The 25,072-nt window shown below is 40.4% G+C and overlaps 1 protein-coding gene across 8 annotated transcripts in view; it reads left to right on the forward strand.

The window, feature by feature from the left end:
- SMARCA2 (SWI/SNF related, matrix associated, actin dependent regulator of chromatin, subfamily a, member 2) overlaps positions 1 to 25,072 on the forward strand; it is a 182,586-nt gene that overhangs the window by 119,725 nt on the left and 37,789 nt on the right. For all 8 annotated transcript variants that reach the window (XM_016162639.2, XM_016162637.2, XM_016162643.2 and 5 more), the window contains one exon: positions 3,391 to 3,609. In XM_016162639.2, coding sequence (XP_016018125.1) covers positions 3,391 to 3,609 — 219 coding nt within the window. The remainder of the gene's footprint in view (positions 1 to 3,390; positions 3,610 to 25,072) is intronic.

Consider the following 25,072-nt stretch of genomic DNA (forward strand, 5'->3'; position numbering starts at 1 on the left):
TTTTCAGGAAAAGCTGGAAATCTGGGGTTTTATATGCAATCTCTGAATTTCAAAATGTTTTCAACTAAATTTAATTTTTTATTATTATATAACACTGCAGGCCAAACAAAACAGAGCTATGGGCCAAATATGACCCACAGAGTTTGTAATCTCTGCCTTGTTATCCTCGACAATCTAAGAAGGAAACTCCAGCTGCGTGGAGAATTATGTTATTTTTATGATTTGGTAATTTTTGTCTAGGGAACAATGATTGTGTCCACACATAATGGTTCAGGATAAAAGACATTTAATTATTTCTCAGGAAACGTTTAGGTAGCTGTGGGACTAACTCCTAACTTGGGATGTGCACATTTTTCCCCCTCCTAAATGAACCACATTACCCAAGTAAGGCCATTTTGGAGAGATATGACAGAAAAATGACGTTAACAGTGTGGTCAACATGGGTGTTCATACAACCTAAGTTAATGAGTTCATACTGTTGGTCACTACCTTTATAGATTATTTTTTACTTAGGGAGATTAGAGACACACCTTGGAAATAGACACCTTTCCTCTCCTTGAGGCATTTATTAAAATGTAGATTACCAGGAAACACTGAGGCAAGAGACCCTCTGCGTCCCTAGCTGATCACTAATTGGCAATGATTCAGCACTGCTGTAGCCTCAGATGCTCTGGAGACCCTGGGAAGGATAAGCTGCCTGCCATTATACAAATTAGATTAGGCCCAGAGATGGACGTTTCCATCTGCAGCCCCAAAATACTGGGGGAAAAAAAAAGAACTCTTTTCTTACTTTTGGGCTCCGTATTTGTAGAAATTGAAAACCTCAGGAGAAAAATGTGAATGTCTGGCCAAGGCACAGCTTTCTTTTAATTTGAGAATATTTTATCATGCAAAGAACAGACTCGGAACAGGTGAAGCTGGTTAGGGAACACCTTTTTCTAGGTATTTTGATTTGGGAATGTTTTGCTTATTTCTTAAAGGTTGACTCTTATTTGGATTATACAGATTTTTGGTTCGGTTCGGGTTTTGGTTTGTTTTTTAATTAAATTTATTGGGGGTAACATTGGTTAATGAGATTATGTAAGTTTCAGATGTACATTGTATATTACATTGTGTGTTTCTTAGTCTTCTAACTAATCGGCAGGCTGCCTTTGGCCAATTCACTGTTCATTAGCACCTCCACCAGGGGGCAGGAAATCAAATTTTAATCCTTGCCAGCTACTCTGAATAAAAAGTTTAGCGATAAACAAGAATGGAATGTGAGCTAGATTTGGATTTCAGTGTTTAAACTCTATTATTATAAAAGAGTTCTTGGTAAAATTAATACAAACTGATTTAATTTTGTATCATAGACACTGTAGTTAAGTAACACACATTCCACAGATAAGTCTCTCTCTTTAAATTAAAACCTTACTCTTGAACATTTTTTTGTCTTTTTCTCCTTCTGAAAATATGACTTCAGAAAAAGTTATCTCTGATACTGATTACCTATGAATTTTACCTGAAAAGATCTTTGACAGATCAAGGTACATACCTGAAACATTTTGCTAACATTCCAACATTAAACTTTTAGCTGCTATATTCCCTACAAAGGCAAGAAGTGCTTTTTAAAATAATTGTTTATTATGGAGTTTTAAGACAAGCATATTCATGTCGTATCTGAATAATAAATTAGACTTGCTTGACTATCAACTTCAGATTTTGTACTAGTATTCTGCAGAAATTTCTGAGAAGAGATGCAATCATCAGCATGTTACAAATTGCATCAACTCTTCCTAAAAGGGGCGGGGAAAGTAACTGTTATATCAACAAAGATTTATTTTCTCAGTTGTGGACAAATGCGTAGCATGTCTTTTTACAGATCGTGGTAAGTAGGTAGGTAGGTAGATAGATAGATAGATAGATAGATAGATAGATAGATAGATAATGGTAGCAGCCTAACCAAAAATTGAAGTGACTATATTTTGTCATCTCAGTGTAGCATATTAACAAATACATGTTTTTCTTATTAGCTATCTAACAACTATTAGGAGATCACCTTGAAGAAGCCCCTCTTTAAATTGCACTGTTAACAAGGCATCCTCTGTGTGCTAATTACTAAGGTTTGGTGGATCCCATTTCTGATACTAGAGATTAGAAAGCAGGATTAAGAACAGCCTCTATAGCTAACTATAGCACATGACAGACCAGGATGGCCACATTTATCTACCACTGGGACTCCACCATGCTCCACGCCTACCCATCTGGGGAATATAACAATTCCCGAAAATGTTTAAGCATAGTTTAAGGGACTTTGAACTTTAATTTTTAAATATATTCTAGGGATCAAATTTGGATTTGAATAGAAATTAAATTTTGTTACCAGTTTTAGCTCTTAAAGAAAAATTGTATTGCATCCCTTTTTCAGTTCAGTACAACCAAAGGAAGAAAGAGGGAAAAGGTAAATCATTTAATGGTTAATGATCTATTCGCTTGTAGAAATGGTCTATCTAGCTAGTGATGTATTTAACTAATGTGTATAGCAAATCAGTAGAGCTTTTATTTGCTTTTTTTAGCTATCAAATTGTTTAGTTACAGGTTAAAACCATATATGTGGAACTTAACTTATTTACCATTGTACTGGAATTTTAAAAGGCAAGCAGGACATGGGGAAATACGCATTCAAAGGCTATGAAAGGCTACAAAAGGCCATTTCGCTAATAACTTGATCAGTTACGATGAGATTACATCTGAGATATGTCTCTGTGGTATAATATTTTCATAAGAGCTAAACTTTTTAAAAGCTAAAGAACCAAGGGACATTCTTCTCTCAGAGCCTGTGGTGTACTGAAAATTCAGTACAGTCATGGCCGACTGACTAATCAAGCCATTTATGTGCCCACTCTGTTAGTGACACCTGAGTTGCTGATTTTTTTTCCTGGTTATTTAATCAAAACCAGGTGACCTATTGAGTAAAAATGAAATTTTCTTAATGAACTTTCTTTTTTTATATGCTTGAAAAATACTTTTATGTCAGGGCAGCAGTGAATTATATAGGTGGGGCTCGTCTTTTAAAAATACATCCCCAATTTGAATCTTCTATTACTTCAGAGGAAGCTTTGCACACAGATGGGCTAAGAAAAGCAGTTTTTAAAGAGCATTTTTTTCAATGCATGCAGAAATTTCAGTGATGGATACAGAAGAGGGGAGGAGATTTTACCTTGCAGATTCTCCGCCTGGACACTGTGCTTCAGGGATGGGCTAGAACAAGTCAGCCAGGAGCCGCCATGGGAGAAACTGAACGGGACCCTGCTGTCGTAGGAGGCAACTTGTGAAAGTTTTATGTGCTGTAAAGTCTATGCTGGACGGAACCCTCTTTCCCATTGGTGAAACTTTTGTTAATATCCCCAGCGTATGGACATGGACCGGCGGAGGGAGGACGCCCGGAACCCAAAGCGCAAGCCACGCTTAATGGAGGAAGATGAGCTGCCCTCCTGGATTATTAAAGATGACGCCGAAGTGGAAAGGCTTACGTGTGAGGAAGAGGAGGAGAAAATATTTGGTAGGGGGTCTCGCCAGCGCCGGGATGTGGACTACAGCGACGCCCTCACAGAGAAGCAGTGGCTGCGGGTAGGTGTGGCTTGCTTAACTGTCCCTGCCGGTGGAGTTTCTTGTTGGCTTGGATAAATCAGGAGCAGGGATGAGAGCTGGAATTCTCTAAGGGACACAAGTTGACAGTAAAAGGGGAGATGGCTTTTGAACATAGATAAAGTCATTCTGCTTTTGCAGTGGAGTCATTCTACATGTCAAGGCAGTGTCTTGAAATATAATGAAGAGTTCTTTGCTGGAGCTCAGTTGGCCATGGGAAGCACAGGATTATTAGAGCTGTGAGACCCACTAATGTTTTATGACCAATTACCTGGTCATGCCTCACTCTCTTGGAGTTAGAATCAAAATGTGGAAGGGGGCCTTAGAGATCCTTTTAATTCCCCACCCCTCCGCCCCCATTTCATGGATCTTTAATCAGAGTTTTACTTTTCCAAGGCCTGCAGAGATGGTTCAGGGAAAGCAGCGTTTTCTAACTGGGCTGTTATTTTATTGAAGCTGGAAGGTGACTTTGTGCTCTCTTGGTTTTACAGACAAAACAGCTGTTGCCCAGAGAGGTTAAGTGACTATACAGGATCATACAGCCGTCTAGAAATAGCAGAATCAGTGAATGCTGTCGCATTTGCGTATTTACTCTCAGCTGGATCTGATCTGTCCATCGCAAACAAAGACTGGGCTTTGGGACTTGGGTCGCTGACGCTTAGAAATGTTTTTCTTTAGTTTGGGTCCCCTCACCTTTGGAAAATGTTGATTTCTCATTTTGACTGAAGAATGAAATCTCAGAAGGTTCCTTGGTGAGCACAGGAATATCAAAAGGTTCCTAGGAGCCACGTGTGTGAATGCCAAGGCCAGTGTGAATCTTCCATTTGAATGTTTGGCCCTACTTTCCGTTAGTGGGATCAGACTTAGTACCTAGACAGACAGAGCAATCTGGGAAATGCATTCCAGGCAGGGCCAGTGAATGCATGCTGGAAATAGTAACGCAGTTGGGTGAAAACCAAACAAAATAGAGGCTGTTGCTGCAAGTTGTTCATTTTATCAAAAGGGAATACAATTCCCAAGTTTTGTAAAACATGGATTTTAGGACCCAGGTTGTTAGTAGGTAGGTGAGTAGAGCGGCAATGGGAAGTAGTTTGAGACGAAGTGTCAATGGCAGACAGGTCTTGGCACCACTGGAGATGTGATTTACTCAGGATGTTGTATGATGAGAGAGATGTGATCTGAATTTTGAAAAGATTGAAGTCTGTGGTATTCTGAAAGGAGAGAGACTAAGAAAGCATTGCTCATGTTTATGGTCGAATGATGGCTATGAAGTATAACTTTTGTGTGATTGTTTTACTGTCATATCCAACTATTCTGGTGACCTCAGAATCCAGTTTTATGGATTTCTTTTGTTTCACTATTGTGCGGTTGTAGCTGTATAAGATTCATTCTATAATGTGAAGAGATTTGTTTTTGTTTAATATCATTTCTGAACTGATGAAAATCTATTCCCTTTTTCTTTTATTTTAGCAATAAATTAAATACCTAAAGAACTATTACGAGAGATGAGACAATGAATGATCTAGGCCAGCCTTTTAAAGTCAATCTTTATATATGTATAATCTCCAGATATTACAAGCAAAATAATAGCTGAATTTTTCATTTTTTAATATATAATCATTTAGAAATGCTCTTAAGAAAAGTAAGATTATTAATCTTAGAAAGTTTATAGGTTTAGAATACCTCATTTTTTTCTCTATTTATTCAGTTTCTATCACTAATGCTTAGCACAGTGCTTAGCCCGTAGTAGAGACTCAGTGAATGTTTGTGAAGTGAAATTATAACCTTATAAGAGGAAAGTGGAAAGTTATTAACTTATCAGTAATATTAGAATAGCATTTCTTTCTAGTGTATCTAGTGTACCTTTTTTCAAATCTAGAAATGGAAAACTAGTTTTTTTTTTATAAAATTAAGCTGTGAAATTGATGTTCATAATTTTCAACTTAAGACGTATTGCAAGATATCAACATCACCCAAGAAGGACAGAACTGTTCTTAGTGCAGCTTTATTATAATATGTCTTTTTCTCTTTTGAAAACTGGATGTCCATTTTTGGTATGAGATGGTAACTTGCTGTTAACAAGAACCTGCAATTAATTCAGAGTGCCCCCATGGCCTAAGCGTTCCAAATAAATGCTTACTGTCATTTGTTTTCTTATTCACCCATAGCAATCCTACTTAATATCAGTCTATTAAGCTTTTATGATAATAAAATTATATTCAAGGGGTTTCCATGGGCCTGGATAGGAAGAGATGTTCTCAACTGGCTTATGATTGAACATGTTGAGCAAACCCAGCCAACATAGCCTTGAAAGGGAATTTGGCAAGAACCGTCGTGTAAGAAATGCTGTAACAGGGCTAAAATAATTCTTCTTTTTCCTGGCAATGTTGTACTAAGCCTGCTTGGCAGAGGCACTGAAGATACATAGAATCCCAGAGCTGGAAGGCAGCTGAATGGAGCAGCTACCCATCCTGTGCTTAAATCACAATCTTTGTAGTGGCCCTGCCAAGAGGCTGGCCGTCCCTAAAGGAAACACTCTGCCTCCTTGTCTGCCTCAGCCCTCCAGTTCATGGTCAGCCCGATTATTAGTTCTTCCCCACTTTGAATGGAATCTTCTTTCCCTGTAGCTGCTCCTCACTGGCCCTGACTGCATTCCCCGTGGTGAACTGAACAATATTTTTTCTCTTTTTAGTATCACATCCCACTGGTTAAAATATTCGAGGACTTACATGTAGTCTGGAATGAACTTTCTACCCTCCTTTTTCTTTTAAACTTTTCTCAGCCTTCAAGGCCCAGCCCAGTTGCCCCCACTTCCGTGATGCCCTAACAAGTCAATACTAATTGCACTTTCCACTGTGTTCTCATTTTTCTCTGCTTGTCCTCTGTCACAGCTCAAATCCAGTGCCCTGGTTTTCTTGGTAGTTATCGACATTCCTGCCTTCCTGACTAGTCAATAAGCTGAATCTTGCTAGAACTTATATCTTCTGTGTCCAAATAGTAATTGCCCATTGATTGCCAAATTGAAATAGCACTGATTGATGTATAAGAGTGTATGTAGCCTAGGGTAACATTCGCTTCGGCAACAGATGAAACTAAACATGCCGCATTCATGGGTCTATCTAAACAAATAAGTAGAGTTTTATTTCTCGTATAAAAGTCCAAGGTGGTCACTCCTGGTTGGTGGGGGCAGCTGTTCTCCATGTATCCTCTCCATTCAAAGATCCAGGCTGCCAGAACCTCTGCCAGCTTACACATCCTCACCCCAGTGAGCTGGAAGTGGGGAAAACAGCATGGAGTGCTAGGTGCAGAGTTCTGATGGGCTAGTTCTAAATGGTTCCATATCACTCTGCTCACATTCCATTGGCTAGAACTCAGTCATGTGGCCACACCAGCTGTAAAGAAGACCGGGAAATGTGGTCTGGCTGTGCGAACAGAAAAATGAGATTTTGGTGACCAGGTAGCAGTCTCGGCCTCAGATCTCTTAGGTTAAATTTAAGTCATGTGATTTGGCCCCTTTCTTTAAAACTTTTATTATAGATTCATCACAAACAGGTTTTATTTTATAATCATAGTATGCTAAAAATTCCCACAGTGTCCTTTAGACAATCTGTTTAGTTGGAAAATTAAAAAAAAAAAAAAATTTTTTTTCCTGTATTTGTAATGTTTTAAATGAGAAGGATCACAATTTCCAACACAGCTCAGTTTTTTGTTTTGTTTTGTTTTGTTTTAAATGGTTTTTAGGTCGTTTTGAAATCCCTGTTTCCATTGAGGAAACTTAAATTTCTTTGATGTTAGCCAGTCTCAAGTTAACGTCATCTTTTTTGGGATTAGTCAGTTCAACGTTCATGTACCCTACGGGCTGTTTCTCTCTTCTCCTGCGGCCTCCTGTCCCATCATCCTTCCTAGATGGCGTCTGGATAAAGGTGGAAGCTGGCTTTCAGGGCGCGTGCACCCCGGTTCTCCCACCACACTGTGGGTCTCCTCTGGACTCATGCAGGGCTACTGGTCTGTCCTGTATCTGGATGTCCTGACCTACAGCTGGTCCCATCTCAACCTTTTGGAGACTTCGATGACGGTTGCTGTTGAAGGCTGGAGTCCAGGCCAGAATCTTTAGTGGGCAGCTTTTCTGTACTCTAAAGTCACATGAAGACCTCCAGCCTCTCTGGTCCCATAATGCTCTCAGCTCTTCTGTGTCCTGTTTAGGGATCTGCAGACTCTTGGCTCTTTCTTCACACTGTGCTGGAATGTACAGGATAGTCTAGCTCATTTTCTTAGCACCTGCTAAGTCGCCACCAGAGAGATGGTCAAGCCTGAAGCTTCTGAAATCTGATGGCAGGGAGCTCTTTAAAACAAGCAATGCAGAAATGTCGTCTGCAAATTCTGTAAAAGTATCTGACCACCTGAACACATAGTGAAGACCCTCCCAGAGCCTCGGAAGGAGCTTGTGAAATGAGAGTCCTGACGCTCACACTTCATTACCTTCACAGTAACTCTATCTCTGGGCATTTTTAGGGCCTCATTCCTCTTGCTCCCCGTACCCACAACCCAAATATACCAGGTTTGGACCTTGATGGGTGAGTATTCCATTTCAGCCCCAGCTAGATGTACCATAGTTCAATTCCAGAAGTAACTACTCAGAATTAGCATAGACCCCACAGGCACAAAGGATTCAAAGTCTCCAACAAGACTGCACTTAACTTCAGATACCAGCTGTAAGTTCTAGGGTCCCCAGGACAATTGTACTTCTGACTGACTGGCTATAAATTCAAGGCTTCTCGTGACCCCCTCAGGTTCGGTAATTTGCTTTAATAACTCACAGAACTCAGGAAAGTGCTACTTGCGATTAGAATTTTGTTATGAAGGATGCAAATCAGGAGGACCAGCCAAATGAAGAGATATATACATAGGCTGAGGTCTGAAGGGGACAAAGTTTCTCTGCCGTCTCCTCACGGAATCAAGGCACATCACCCTCTTGGCACATCAATGTGTTCACTGACCAGGAAGGTCCACTGAGCTCAGTGTGGAGTTTTTACTGAGATCTTATTATGTTGGCACGATTAAGTCACTGGCCGAGCGATTGAACTCAGTCTCCAGCCCTCCCCCACCACCACCTCTCTCCAGAGAGGTTGGCTCAAGGTTTCAGTTTTCTAATCTTGTGTTTGGTCTTTCTGGTTACCAGCCCCAATCCTGAAGATATCTAGGGAAGTACCTTGAGGCACATCATTATCATAACAAAGACACTGCTGTCACTCAGGAAATTCTGAGTTTTAGAAACTCAATTGCCAGGAACCCAGAACAAAGACCAGACGGATTCTTTTATACAACAGGTAGCAATATCCTCAGGCCTGGGACCCCTTACCTCTCTTCTATTTGACTCACTCTCTTACTCTCTGGGGAAGAGGCTCTCTGCCTTCCTGTCAGATAGCAACCTCCCATCCACATGTGGCCTGGCTGAAGTGGGCTATATACCATGCATGGCTCTTAGTGCACGTCTGAGGATCCCTGTCTACTTTGTTTAGCTCTTAATTCAAAGAGCCTTTGGAATTGAAGAAACTCTTCTCTGTCAACAAAGCCTGATTCAGACTGCTGTTGATGGTGGGCTCACAAATCCTAGAATTGGAAGTCAGTAGTGTCATTTGTATTTTTGTCTTTGCATACCAACTTTATCCTAATCTCCCTCAAGGAAGTGCATTTCTCCCTGGAACAGGGAATCGACTCTTAGAAAGTGTGGGAAAGAATTTTGATGTGGTTTTAAAAATATTACATCCATTACCATTTCATAGCTTTCCCGCTGTAACAGTCAAGGTGATAACGGTGCAAAATTAATTATGATATATGTATGTGTGTATTTGCACACACACAATAATTGGCTCATGTTGATAATTTCTTGGAAAAATATCTTTGTTTCTTTATATCTGAGAGCGGGTATTTCATTGACCTAAATTGGCAGACGTCTGATGAGCTGAGTGGGACAGGTATTTTTAGTTTAACTTTAACCATGTGTGTACTGACTGTGATGTTTCTGGTATTGTAATCATCATTGAAACAGGGGCTTCATAAAATTGGGGTGAGTAGGAAGCCAAAGGGTGGGCTGAGGGCATATTCTGAAATGCCTGGCTTTTCTCTTCTTCCTGTTCTTTTCGTCCTTCTGCCAACTTCAGAATCCTTCCCTTCCTTAAAACATTTCGTGACATTCCAGAATTTATTTAATTGCCAAGTGAGTGATTTGTGCCCTGCAGCACTTGAAGATAATTGCAATACAATCTAAATGATGTGCTCAGTATAATATTTAATTGCCAGCCTGATGAACGGAATGAACTTCAGAAAGTTATGCTTTTGTTTCATAGTGGATCCGATGTCTCGAAACTATTATGTGGAAAGTCCTCATTTGCTGGTGTCTGTGTGGTCCTGAAGCATGAGTGTAAGGACGCTTCTTTTGGTATACAGTTTTAAGTTCCTGGTGATGAAGGAAGGTACCCCTAGGTTTTTACAATGCCCTGTAAAGTTGGGCCCCAAACCATTTTACGCAAATGAAGGTGATAAGACTCACTTCCTCAGATCTTTAAATCTGGCAATAGATACAGCTAGTTTGAGAAGCCATGGGGCTTCAAGAGGGACCTCCCAGGAGAGGCAGCACACAGCCCCCTCTTTTTCGTCAACCAGTCTGTCACCAGAATAAGTGCTTGAGAGTCCCAGGATTTATGGGCCTAAATTTATGTCTACCAGTACCACTACAAGGGTGTTTGGTGTTTCACCTTCCAAAAGCTCAAAGTAAAGAAAAAAATTAAGACTCTTAAACCATATAACAGCGGGGGATAATAAGTATATTAAAATGTGACACCTCTTAATGGAATTTAGTGCATGCCTTAAAAAGATACATCATACCAGGGTGCAGATATAGGAGAACATCCCCTAGTTGGCATTGGATCATCACAACCAGCCTGGGCCAAACTCTACAAAGGAAAAAGGCCAAGAACTCTTTGGAGAGCTAGTCACAAGTACAAAAAAGTTTAAAGACACTGAGATTTCAAATAAAATGTTCGAAATACACCATGAGAAATAACAAAATATTTCCTCACCTATATGTAGAAGATTTTTCTCTCTCTAGAAATCTTTGAAACAGGACAATGTCCCTTCTGTATGGGCTGGATTGAATATGATCCAGCCTGAAATCAGAGACCAGGGCTGGAATCCCCTGGCTGTGATCACTGTTGAGAACATCAGTGAGATGTACTTTTCTACCAAAATATCTTATTTTATAATGACAAGATTTTTTTTGATCCTTTTATCTAAAGAATAATGTGCATTAATACCTAATCGTTTGCCACTTCTCTTTTATTTAGTCACTTTAATCTTTCCTTGATTTTCATACAGGATTTAAAAATTGTTCTTTTTTTCTTTTTTTTTTTTTAAATCAAATGGCATTTTTAGCTTTTAAAATTGGGTCATCAGATTTACTGGGGCAACATTTCTAGCAAGCTGCATTTCCGTTTTTATACACAAGGGAGAGCTAAGGCCCCAGTAAATAGATTTGAGTTTTGCCAAATTCCAGGTTCTTCTGTACTTCAGAAAGGAAGTACTGAACTGATTAATGGCAGTAAGAATCGTGAATTGTTTGGGGGAAATATTTGACAATAGCAAAAGAATTTTATAACTTTCTACAACTTTTATTCTTAAATTCATTCGCTAGGTCACTTTCACAGCAATTATACCCCCTTTTGTCAAAATTCAGTAGGGTAAATTCAATACAAGAAGAGGGCCAACTGAAATAAATATTAAAGGTTAAGAAACAAGAGAGACCTCTTTCAAATGGTTTTCTTAAAAACTGTGATGCCCGGAACTTCTGGTCTCAAATTTAATCCTTTACCCATCTCTGAAATCTAACTCAGTCATTAAAAGTAAATGTAGGAGATTCTAACTGGCTTACAGAGACTAATCCAGCCCAAATAAGTTCATATTGTCTTTACATGGAGTAAACTACTGCTGAGAAATAGATGATCTTAGAAATATATCTGCTTTTTTTTGCATCAAGATTTGTTTTTGTCCTCTACTTTTTTAAAAATCAATAAAGCTATATGAAGAAAATTTTTTTTAATTTTTTTTCTTTTTAACAAGTAAAAATGTATATATTTGAGGTGTACAATGTGATGTTTTGCTATAGGTATACATTGTGAAATGACCTCATTCATGGAGTGGAGTTGGGGGAGAGTATAGGTAAGGAAGTTAGAGAACAGGGCGACTTTTCTGTCAGTGTGCCCATGTCTGAACTGTGGCTTTCATGTCCTCCATCTGGGGCGTGGAGGACAGTGGATAAGAGCATCATCAACCTTGGAATCTGATGACCTAGGGTTCAAATCCCAGCTCCACCTAATCTGATGACCTAGGGTTCAAATCCCAACTCCACCTCTGTGACCTTGGGTGCCTAGTGTAAACTCTCTGAGCTTCCTTGTAGGATGTTCTTCACAGAGTTTTCTGAAGTATAAATGTGTGTAACATAGAACCTACTATATGAGAAGGATTTTCAAGGAAGGAGAAAATGGCTGTTAAGGAAAAAGTATTAAATTACTTTGGAGAAAACTAACAGATGATAGGAAAAGAAGAAAAGAATACTTTTGTTTCGTGTCTCTCTTCTCTGGTTTTCTACCTAACCCTCCAGGCTTGCAGGAAGAACACCGGGGATAGTGGTGAGGAACCTGGGCCGCAGGTCCTGGCCCTGCCGCCAGCTAAGTCTGTGATGTTGGACGGGTCTCTGGACCCTCCTGGGTTAAGTTGCATTATCTTTGATTTGCAGGATTTTTTTCCACTTACCTAAAGACAACCTCCCAAATCACATGAAGCTGCTTTTACTTTTACTGGTCATCCCCTGCTTTATTTATTTATTTATTTATTTATTTATTTATTTATTTATTATCAGGGGTCCATTCATGGAAGCTGTTTAAAAGCAAATTCAATTCAACCCTCATTTAGTGAACATTGAGTAGGTTGAGCCACACTTGGTGCTTGGACTGGGGAAAGCAGTGCTAATTGTCAAGTTTCTATTTCCTACCATCGTGGCTGGCCCACCTTATTAGTTCAATTGAGAGCCATATTTGAGAGATGCTATTAGAAGTATTATTGCACATTTTGCCACTTTGAAGAGCTTGTTAAGAGCAGGTCTCCAAGTGTACACAGATGGGAATTAATAGAGATTAAAATAGATTGTGAAATGCTCTAACTTGGAAGGCTTTTAACTGTTCAGGAAATCCGCAGAGTTTAAACAATTATGTTTCCTATTTCATGCTAGAGTGTTAGTGTCATGCCTCAGGGGGCATTATTTACAATTTTCCTTACCCCATGCTCAGACAACTGAGGATGGAAAGGCAGCTGCCTCTTTGCCACTCAGTTTGGCCTCCAGACACGAAGATAAGCGTGTTCATCTTCTGGCTGCTTCTGGGAGACGCAAGCCTCTCTAACAGACATACCTGTGCTTCTGGGGTTTCTACTCACCCTTCTTGGTCCACAAGTGAGGAGAAATACAGCACAATAGATCCCAATACGCTTGACAAAAGAAAAAGAGATTCAGAGATTTAGGTGCCAAAATAATGAACTGGAGCTTGTGAGTGACATTTGTAGATTCCTGGCATTTTGGAAGAATCAGCTTTTGTAAACAGCTTTTTCGCTTTGTTTACAACAGTTCAGGTGGCTACCCAGAGAAGTCAGAGTGTACTTTCCAAAGCAAATACCAAGTCTGATCACCCCCTACACACTACTCCCCATAGAAAACCTTCCAGTGGCCTCCCATTGCAAGTGCAATTAAACATGGCCTGTGAGGCTGGGGCCATCTGGCCTCTGCCTGGCCCTCAAATCTCATCTTCTCCCTTTGCTCTCTGGGTGGCTGCTACGCTGGACTGTCTTTCTGGCCCTTTAAACTTCCTGAAAGCCTTCCTCTCAGGTCATTCTACAGCTGTCTCCTTGTCCTAGTGGTTTCTTTCCAGAGATATCCCACTCAGCCACCCTAGCTGAAAGAACTAGGCCCTGCCAGTAGCTGTCACATTACCTGTGCCAATTTTCTTCATGGCCCTTGCCACTATCTAAAGGTTATCTCATTGTCTCCTTCTACTAGTATTAAGCTCAAAGAAAGCCAGGGCCCTCACCTTTAGAGACCACTGATATATGCCAGCACTTGAGTAGTATCTCACACATAGTAAGCACTCAATGATTATTTGTGAATAATGAGCATACCAGCCAGAGATGGGGGCTAGCAGAGGAGATTTGGCTGCAGAGTCACTCTGATCCTGTGGGTATTTTTGACCAATACGTGTCAAGGTAGAAATTGCTGGCATGCTTTCCCATTAGATTCCAGTGGTTTGTGTCTTCGTGTAAAGGTTTCTTAAAAGAATTCTAAAGGAATGCAGTTTTGACATAAATGCTCTTGAACTTTTCGAGAACTTGAAGGCTCTGTTCTAATTTCAGAACACATTGATGAAGATTGTTTAAATATGCACCAAAAGTAAAACCATTGCTTTAACCTAGCTCTTCTTCAGAAATTTTCATAGATTTTACAAACAGCTGTCCTCCAGCTTGAACTCTCTTTTTTTTTTCCAGCAAAAACCAGATTAATACATCTAATCTAACTTGAAATTAAAAGAAAAAAGAAAGTATTAACTTAATTGGGTTTTCATTTTTAGTTTAATACAAGAAAGTCCTCAATAAAGAATGTTGATTTTAAGTGTAATGCCATATACTTTTAGAGGGTTTCCTTATTTTCTAAAGGATGTTGAATTGTCAAAATCATGAAAAATTGCAGATGAGATTGTGAAGCTTTGCCCTAGGCAAAACTCGATTCTTGTTCCGCAGCTCCTACCAAAATACAATACTAAGGTCACTGTGCTCATGGTCCATCATAGAAAGCATATTTCTAACAGATGATCCTGGGGGGTTTTGTTTGTTTGTTTGTTTGTTTGTTTGTTTAATACCTTTCTCTTGGACCTGGTAGAATATTTTGCAAAAATTATTTAAAGTGATATCCTCAAAACTTCAGCTTCATCAAGGTTGCCTTGCCAGTGGTTCTGTTCTTCTCTTGTGGAAGGAGCACAGGCACTCAGGGAGCAGGATGTCAGAGCTCTGGGTCCAGATCTGTCATTTTGCTCTCTGATGCCTCGGAGGCGCCAAATCACCTCCCTGGGCCACAGTTTCCTCATCCATACATTGGAGTCATAAAGTGAGGGACAGAGCATGGCCCATCTCTCCTGCCCTGTCCTTTGATTTGGCCTTGGGTGACTGACCCTAGAAAGAACTATGTGGGTTCGGCCTGGTCTAGCCCCAACACAGAGACTCACCTCGCAGGAACTAAAACTCAAGGCGTGGGTGGGGAGAGATTTTTCTCCTTGTTCTTAGGCTTTCTTTCAAAAAATACAAGAGATTCGCTAGCATGCTGGTGGACCGGGTACATGATCCAATGTGTAGAGCTTTCGGAACAAACTGGTTGTTTATAGCATTTAGAGAATTAAGATGCATTCTGTGTGCTGACAGGACATGATGGACAGGACTCAAATTGGCTAGAGCTGATGACAGCTGTGCCTACCTGTCACAGAAGGCTTCTTTTCCTACACAGGTAATTGGGGGCTTCAGCATTTCTGTATAGACCAAGACTAAGAATTTTGTCATCAAGAAGAAACTTTTTTGTGTCCCATTCTTACTACCTTCCAGAGTACTTATCAGCTGCTAAATGGATTCATCTTATTCATTGAAGCATATCAAGTTTCCCCACAAATTATCAAGACCGAATCCATTTGCATCCACTTTGATTCACTAACAGCCATACCTGTCCTCCTGGTAAACTTCGATTTAACATTCCAACACACTGATGTCATGGAATATTATTGGAAGGCATTGGGAAAGGACATTGTGGCGTCCAACAGACGGTACTGTCAACATTCCAGGGGAATCCCAGACATGAATATTTGTTCTGCAAGATAATTATTAAACCCAGCTTAGGGGTTTTATTTGCCACCATTGTATCTTGTTACATAAATCTTGATGATCGACTCTTTTATTAATTGTATCTTTCTGCATTTTTATAATCAGCACCCGAAAACCTAAAGCTTCAGTTGTTATTGTTGTTGTTGTTTTACATAAACCTTAAAGTTTAGTTGGAGGCATTTCCTCATCAAAAAAGCGTAACAGGAAATACAGAATCAGAGTGAGGGTAAGAAAATAGAATCACCTGTAATCTCATTGACCTTCACAGATCCAGGCTGGAGAAGGAGCCAAGTAAAATCACCAACAGGGGTTGTTATTTGGGTGCCCTTAAGGTTTAGCATTATTTTTAACCTGTGATGAGGCTCAGCTCTTTTGTTGCAGTTTTACTAAATCCCACCCCATGCGGCCCATCAAGCCCCAGCCTGTTGTTAGCAGTATTTGCATGTCCTTCCATTCAGTCTTAAGAACACCCTGTTTTCCTGGGCACCAAAGGATTGACTTTTTTTAAAGGCCATTAAGGGATATGTGGGGGCATGCCTTCCCACACTGGATTAGCAATTTTAGCTTCTTCTTGTAAACAGGGCACTTATGCCTCCCCTCCAAGTTCCACAGACCATTTCCCCCTCTTTTTTAAAGATGGCTTTTCACCTCTCGTGTTGCATAGTTGATGCTTTTTTACTGCCATAAATTTGGCTCACATCACGCTATACCCATCCCCAGAACTGAATTTTTTTTTTTACCTTGAGACATAATTAATTTATAACATTGTATTGGTTTTACGAGCCAGGACTGTTTTCTTAATTCAAATTCATTCTCATAGAATTTTCAGGACTTTCGACACAAATCAGACCCTTTCTCTCACTTCCTCCACTGTCTCCTCCCTTCTCCATACCACACAGTGCTGGGCTTGGCGCTGTCAGCAAAGGTCACGTTTTAATCTCCTTAAAGACTCGAAGTTTGTATTTCTCCCATTTAACAGATGAACTAAACTTCCCAGGCCGGGGGGCACGGTTTTTGGATTTAGCATTTAGCTCATGGCAGGTATATTTGTTTAATGAATGTTGAATGTTGAGTTTATTGCCTTTTATATTTTGAAAATGCATATCAATGCAAGGCGGCAGGAGGGGGGGTTGGGGAGGATGGGGGCGTTTGGTAAAATACAAATCACGTCTCAGTTTACAGTCCCTTTGCCCACTGAGCTGACCTCCTCCTAGCTTGCAAATTCAAGCTACTTCTTAAAAGGGTGCAAGGGCTCAGGTCAGATCAGGAACAGGTGCCTCTTTTGATGACCCTGGGAGGACTTACTGTTAGAGGTCTTCTCACAGCCTCCTGAATGGGATATAAGACATACTCGTGAAGGCTGCTAGCTTGCCGCTCTTCTACAGGACATCTCTTGGGAACTTCTCTCTGCTGAGCAGCAGGACTCTGGGGCACTCGGGTTAGTGTCTTCCCTCTTCTTGTTTGCATTGTTTTCAGGGGGGGCCAGGGCCCCTCGCTGTCCTCCTCCTTATCTTGTTCAATGAATTGCGGACACAGTTTTGCCTTGGAGCTGAGTAAGGGGTGTTGATCTTCATTGCTCCTCTAGGTTCCTTTTTGCCAGTAGGGTTGAATATCTTTTTTAAGCCATTTAGCTCTCAAAGCCATAGCAAGAGAGAAGTTTGTACAGGCATACCTCGAAAATATTGTGGGTTTAGTTCCATACCACTGTAATAAAGTGAGTATTGCAGTAAAGCGAGTTGTAATCTTTTTGCTGGTGGAGGGTCTTGCCTTCAGTTTGTTAAAAAACAAAAAACAAAAACGCAACACCTGGGAAGTGCAATATAACGAGATATACCTATATAGTTATCAGTTAAAATGAAGGCATTTTAAAGTGGTGGGCTGTAGCAGGGCAAATGGAAAAACAAAAATCTTCATTTTGCCCCATTTACCTGACTTATTTCAATTCACTGTGTGATTGCATAGCCCTGCCTTGAACAGAAATCATTTATGCCGGGCCGGAGAATGTGCTTGTTTGGTAAGCCCTGTCATTTTCAGGAAGAAGAGTAAACAATAAAATTTAGTTTTATTTCAACAAGACGGTTGGATCTTACTGGTGAGCAGGCATCAATCTAAATGCCTTTGAAGGTATTTTGATTAAAATGACTTTTTTTAATTCAAAGAGAGATTTCAGACTGATAGGAGATTCAGACGTATTTTAAGACAAAATAAAACTGAAAGTAGAATTAAATAAACAGTGAATAAAAGTGCCTGTAATGTATTGTGAAAGTACTGAGCGAAGAGGGATCAGGTATATTTTGAAAGAAATGGCATTTTAGCCACTTCTTAATAAAAAGATAAGCATTATTTGGGTAGGAGAGGGGGATCAGGAGGAGCAAGCAGAATTCCAGGCCAAGGGAACCACGTAGAGGCATGGAAATATGACTCATAGGTACTGTGACACTGTGTCTGGGGAACATGGAGTGTTTATAGGGATAGGAGTGAAGAAAAACTAATGCGGGGCCACACCCTGGAGGCTAAACATGACCAAAGAAAATGGGCTTTATTCTGTCCTGTAGAAAGAATGTAGAGCCTGAACATTGTTGAAATGGGAGAATGAACGACGTGTTCCTCTTTTTAAGCAGAGGGAATATAAACATTTGTATTTTAAAGGATGCATTAGAAGGGATCTAGAGGGAGGGTGAGGACAACCCATCAGGGGTGGGGGCACATTATATTTGACCCTGTGAACGAGGAGAACTTCCCGAGAGCAAGGGGAAAGAATAGAAAAGATTGTTTGATGTTTATCTATTTTAGAGGTAAACTACGAGGCGACTAACAGGACTGCTAAAATGAAATAAGGGAGGCTGATGATTTTAAAGGTTTCTAGCCTAGATAATTGGTCAGGGGAGGGTGTATGGGACATGAGGCTGTCCTTAGATGAGATAGAAAGTGTGGTTCCGAAGTTCTCTAGCAGAAAGTCCTCCGGGGTCATTAAGAGACACCTCACCTGTTGCTGGTCAGGACAGCATTACTTATTAGTAACATCTGCTGTAAACACAGAAGAGACAATTGGCCACATTTGCTTGACTGCGTATTTACAACTATTATAAGAAAAATTAGGCCAAAGAAAAAATCTTGGAGAATGTGGTGAGAAAAGTTAAGAAATTCAAGACTGTCGTGTTACAGGAAGAAAATATTAAGGAGCAGTGGGGGAGAAAGTAAATAAAAGAGGTTTTAGGCGAGACTAAAGATATGGGGATGCAGAAGTAGCTTTGGGCGACTTTTGAAAAATATTCCTGTCTAGGGGCTAAGGAATTTACCATGAGGTCAGTCCAAGTGACCCCAGAGGTTCTCAGTAAAGGGAAAGTGAGAAAGGGGATGATCACTAGAGGGTGATGTAGAGAGGGTACAAAGAGTACCTTTGATGCTAGAGTTTCTGATCTTGTACTTGAAGATTAACACAGAAATATGTAGAACAGAAACATTTAAATTGATCACCTATATACCTAGAATACTATAGGTATATACCTTACTACCTTTTATTCCCCAGTACAAAAAATAAGGCGTGGTCTTGGTAAGAAAAAAACATCTAAGTGATCTGTTACAGCTGAGAAGGATTCTGAGCAGGGGAAATGGGAGTTGATCATGGAAATATGGTACAGAATGCACAGGTACCAGGAACTGGAAAGGATGCTCCAGGTGAGAAGTGTGAGAAATCTCAAATGGGGGCAGTAAATACGGCATGCTGTGGTGTGGTACTGGATTTGTGTCTCTGGTACTGGGGGAGTGCTCACGAGCTTAGCCGGGAAGTGAGGCAAGTCAGAGTGGGTAAAATCCTATTATGGAGACCTCTAGAGTCCAGGAGGGAGACTTGGAATTGATATACTGAGGATAATTTAGGAACTTGACTAGGACAGTAACCTGATAGAGAAAAAAAAAGTGCTTGAGATCTGACCATCACTATTGAGAAAAAATTCAGAATTGAGGTATTAAGTCTTATTGCAGGAGAGAAGACTGTGTGACATACAAGAACAAGCAAGGAAATAATAGGAATTTCTTTGTGGCCCCTCATTTTAAAAAGAAAGAACAGCAGAAGTCTTACTCGAGGTAATCAGAAAACAGTAGCAGGTTGCTCAAGGAAAATATCAGTTAAGGTGGGGAAAAAGGTATTATGTGTAGAGGAAAATGGTAATGAAAAACAATGTATATCATTTGAGACATTCTTGTTGTAAGGCTGAGGTTGCCTCTTTAAAACTTGATTAGAGAATGCTGTAGTCTTTTTGTATGAGTGACACTCGTCATGTATTACTTACGATTTCTAGTCTTGGTGCTTTTACAGTTAGAATTTTTTTTAATTTTGGTTTTAGTGAGATATAACTGACAAAACTGGAAGATATATAAGGGTACATTGTGATTTTATATTCATATACATTGTGAAAGATTCTCCCATCTAGTTAACACATCAGTCACCTGAGAATCCTGATAGTAACAAGCACAGAGTGCAAACTCTTCCCCAGATTATAAGAGATTATAATTGCCTTTGACAAATTTAAGTGGGCTTTTGTTTTTATTTTAAGCAACTCACTTTTTATGGAGTCTCATTGTACTCACTGTGGAAATAAGAACCCTAGTTCTTTTCAGTTATATTTCATTTTATGTAATACATGATTGAACTTTCTATATAGTTCCAGTAACAAGTGCGACCGGCATCAAGATGTTCGGGAACACAACCGACTTGGTATGTGTGTCAAGTGGAGTGAGCAGAGGGTCCATGCTAGGGGCAACCTCTTAAGTGCAGGTCGGCTGAAGGAGCGTTTCAACTTCAGATTTAGTCAGGTGCACACCCTCTAGAGTTTTCTCGAGATGCTCTGTTTCTGGAATGCACATTAGGAGATGTTTTCTATATATGAATGCTGCTGCCAGTTAGGGCCAGTTCCTGTGTTTGTCTGTGCCATGCAAATCGCTGACCATGTTTCAGCCTCCTGGTATCTCTGCCACTCAGCTCTGCCCTCGTTGATTTCAGCCAGGTGTTCCCACCAAAACTGCTGGTCCTGATTATGCTTTAAAATCAGAGATTCACTTTTAAGTTCATTGCATAGCAAATTGTGTTTGCAACATAGGTATAACTCCTAGCTGACCAGGGCTCAAAGTTTTGTTTTGAATTTTCAGCTTTATTGACCTGGCATTAAATAAAGCCAGAACGGTCATACTTGACAGAGTCCTATGTATACCTATAAGCATCATATAGAGATAACTTGAACAATTCCAGATTATTGTATTGAAGATATGTATTCCTAAGTTGGTTTCTCAACTTTAACCAGAGTTAGATATCCCTCTACTGATACTATAATAATATGTGCTTGTACATATATGTATGTATGTCTCCATGGATCCTATGTATAACTGATCTAAATAAGAGTGTGTATATGGAATTAAATCCACCCTGGGACCAGCTACCCACTTTCTCCTTTAGACAGTATACTCTGCATATTTTCAGTTGTACTCTCTTTATTCATGGTTTCTGCTCATAACATCTCTGGTCCAGGCACTACCTCATGATCTTCACTCAGCTTCAGCTTCTACACCAACTGGACATATTCTTTCACACTTGCACACTCTAAGAGACGTGAACTAACCCAGCCAATCCCTCTCACTTCTGTTTATCTGGATACCCTCATGCCACGCCCTGCACAAGCATAGAGACAGGCCACCCTGAGAACGGGGGACCATTCCGACACCCACCAGATGAGACCAGGACAGAGACAAGTTACCTAACAGAGAACATGGCTGACCAGGCAGCAGGTTTTGTGGGCAAGGCCACGATACTTAGATCAGTGGTCCTCAACCTTTTTGGCATCAGAGACTGGTACTCCTGTGAGAATCTAATGCCTGATGATCTGAGGTGGAGCTGAGGCAGTGATGCTAGCGCTGGGGAGCAGCTGAAAATACAGCTGAAGCTTTGCTAGCTTGCCCACCGCTCACCTCCTGTTGTGTGGCCTGGTTCCTAACAGGCTACGGGCCCCGTACCAGTTCGTGGCCTGACGGTCAGGGACCTCTGCCTTAGACCATAGGGTGGCACGAAAGGTAAAGGCTGCCATCACTTTTTTTTTCCCCAAAGGGATGTTTTATATACATATAAAACACCTTGCCCCACTTTACACCCTTCTAATATGTCCAAATTTTCATTACCGTAATATAGTTAAGAATCATCAGTACCCCAATAACAAATTTCAGGTACCTCATGTATTAATTTTCTAGGGCTTCCATAACAAAAATCCACAGAAGTGGGTGGTTTAAACAACAGAAATTTATTTTCTCGCAGTTGTGGAGAACAGAAGTCAGAAGAAGATGCTGAGAGTGTTAATTTGTTCTGAGGCCTGTCTCCTTAATTTGTAGATGACTGTTTTCTCCTCAGTTCTTCACACAGTCTTCCTTCTTGCCTGTATCTGCGTCCTAATCTCTTCATATAAGGATGTCAGGCATTGGATTAGGGCCTACTCCAGTTACCTCATTTTACCTTAATTACCTCTTTAAAGGCCCTATATCCGAATAGTTGTATCTGAGGTACTAAGGGTTAGAACCTCAACGTATGAATTTGTGGGGGGGACAGAATTCGGCCTGTAACACCATGGCATCCTGTGAGTCATTGCATAGGGTACAAACTTCGCTCCTAGCTCTTAAGTCCACAAATCACTATGTACATAACAGAATCACATTATGATCAGTGATCAGTAACACCGTTTCAAAGTGTGTTGGCATTTAGTCACAGCATCTGTTATTAAGTCTGTGTAGACAGCATAATGTGTAGTTGTGTCTCCTTATCTCCCAGTGATAAACCCACACAACAGTCTCCAAAAGTAGATAATCAAGAGAGGGAATCGGCCAGCAAAGATAAAAGTGCAGCAAAGAAACAAAAAGTTAACAATACAGCAAAATTGGATGTGATGAGAAGATTTGAAAATGTTGAAGATAGGATGAGTCCTGCACAAAACCGTGATACAAACCATATTGAAAAAGTCCACTGAATTTGGAGAACAAGCTAGTGTCACACAACAACGTATTTTAGTTTAAACTGTACTAGAAACATGTCACTTATGGTTGATTTTGAGCGTTTACTTTGGATTGAACACTATAATAATAATAATAATAATAAATCGGTTTGGTTAGTGTACAGGCCGTAGCACTCAAGTTACTTCTTTGAAAGAAACTGGCAGCCGCACGAGGAGACTGGAGAAGAATCTTTTACTGCCGAAGTCAGCATGAATTGGTTATTGTGGGGCAGGTTGGTGGTGCTGCCAGGGCAAAGGGTGCTGCTGTGAGATTAGCACCTAAATTTTAAGGATTACTTACGGCAGATGGTTATGATGATCATCAATCATTTACTGCTGATGAGGCAGATATTTTTTGGAAGTCAACCCTTTTAAGAGCTTAAGTGAAGAAAGATATAGGATGGCAAAGTGTCCATAAAAGAGAGACTTTAGGTATTCAGCCAAAGGGACTTAGTGCAGGCAAACATACTGACATAAATGAGGAAATGGTCATGAAGAAAATGGCGCAGATGTCCCAGAGGAAGTGACACCAGCAAAAAAAACAAAATTTCAAATTAAAGGAACTTCTAGATATTTCACTGCATCGAAAAGGCAAAGGATATCATGTTAGAAGGTAATCCTTGGCAATTTGCCAAGGCATAGAAAAGATGTTCATGCCATAAGTTATTTAATGAAAAGAAGGCAAGGGCTTTCCAAATACTCTTGATAAGTTTTTGCCCCTCAATTTTTTTATGTCAGTATTTCTAATGTTTTAAATTAGTATACTAAAAAAAAGTAGTTGTTTTACCATGTTTTCATTCTCCTGTGCATGTATCAGAGGTCCCCAACCCCCAGGTCCTGGGCTGGTATTAGTACCCTAGGAACTGGGCCACACAGCAGGAGGTGAGCGGCGAGCAAGCTGGCAAAGCTTCATCTGTATTTGCAGCCGCTCCCCAGCGCTAGCATCACTGCCTCAGCTCCACCTCACATCATCGGGCATTCGATTCTCATAGGAGCACCGTTCCCTGGTGCCAGACAGGTTGGGGACCACTGCATGTATTACCTACAATAAAAGTTTAATGTTTTGACATAAATTTGTAGAGGTCATGAAACAATTGTTTCCATCGATTATTAAAATGTCTTTGTACATGGTCATTTTTATGGTCCCACACTTCCATGCAAACCAAGGATTGCACGTGTGTCCACATACTTGTATGTATCTTCTTTGCTGGAATTCCTTCTAAGATGTGCCATTTTATGTTTGTTTGTTTGTTTTTTTTTCTTGTATGATTACCCTAAGCCTTGCAAGCACAATTTAGCCTTTACCTGATGGTTCAGAGTCGTTATTTGCTCTTCATTAGCATTTTTGTTAAGGATGTGGTTTGTGCAGCCAAACTTTCGGAGTCCAGACCCCAGCTCTGCAACTTGTGTGATTTGGAGTAAGATGCTTCATCTCTCTGTGCTTCGGTTTCCTCATCTGTAAAGTGAGGCGAATAACAGTTCCTACATCACAGCATTGTTATGAGTATTAAACGAGCAAGTATATGTAGAGCACTGAGTGCCTGGCAATGTAGAACAGCATGTGTGAGCTACTGGCGGGGTTAGTAGTGAAGGCCAGAGTGGTAGTATTCGTAATGCTTTGTGTCTTTAGATTTACTGAACTTGAGACTATTCTTTATCAGGTGGCCTCAAACTATGTTCTTTATTTCTTGGGTTGTTTTACTTTTGTTGTACTCCTCCCCTGTAATTCGGCTATCAATGGCCTCCTTTGCATCTGCCTCAAGCAAAACCAGTGCTCTGCTCTCAACCACCCTCTCTTTTGCATTTGATACTTTTAACCACAGTGGGTTTATAGACCAGAGAACTTGTGCTGTTGTGGTGGCGGCCTGAGAACTTGTGCTGTTGTGGTGGCGGCCTGTGAGCTTGGCCGAGGGCTTGTTCCTCATGCGCAGCCTATCACAGGGAACCCCAAAAGAGAACCATTTCTTTGGCTTAAGGACCTTCTAATCAAATGGCCGTTTGATATTATTTCCAAATGAGGTTGTATTCATAATCGTTGTTTTGGCTATTTCAATAGCACTAAATTATTCTTTGCAAATATTGAAATTACACCGCAGTGTGTTACCTTCTTTTGGTATTTATTCATTTTAATTTTTAATATATCGAGAACCCTGAAGTACGGAGGTGGCCCAGGCCTTTCTGAGAAACCATGCTCAAGAGACAAGTGGGTAGAGTTCTGGCTGTGTTATGAGTTAATAGTAACTAGATAAATGGTCTCAGGATAAGGAGACGGGAACTGCATTTCTTTTAATTCTCCATTGTTTCTCTAAGCCTCTTTCAGACTCCTGGATTTTCTTGGGTTCTTTGATTCCATCCAAGGAACCAGGAGCAAATTAGTGCATGCTTAATTTGTAAGAACAAAGGTGCCTATATATTTATTGTGTTTGTAATGTTTCTGGGGGCCACCACCTACTAAA

This window comes from Rousettus aegyptiacus, unplaced genomic scaffold (assembly GCF_014176215.1).
Source record: "Rousettus aegyptiacus isolate mRouAeg1 unplaced genomic scaffold, mRouAeg1.p scaffold_m13_p_3, whole genome shotgun sequence".
Taxonomy (NCBI): Eukaryota; Metazoa; Chordata; class Mammalia; order Chiroptera; family Pteropodidae; genus Rousettus; species Rousettus aegyptiacus.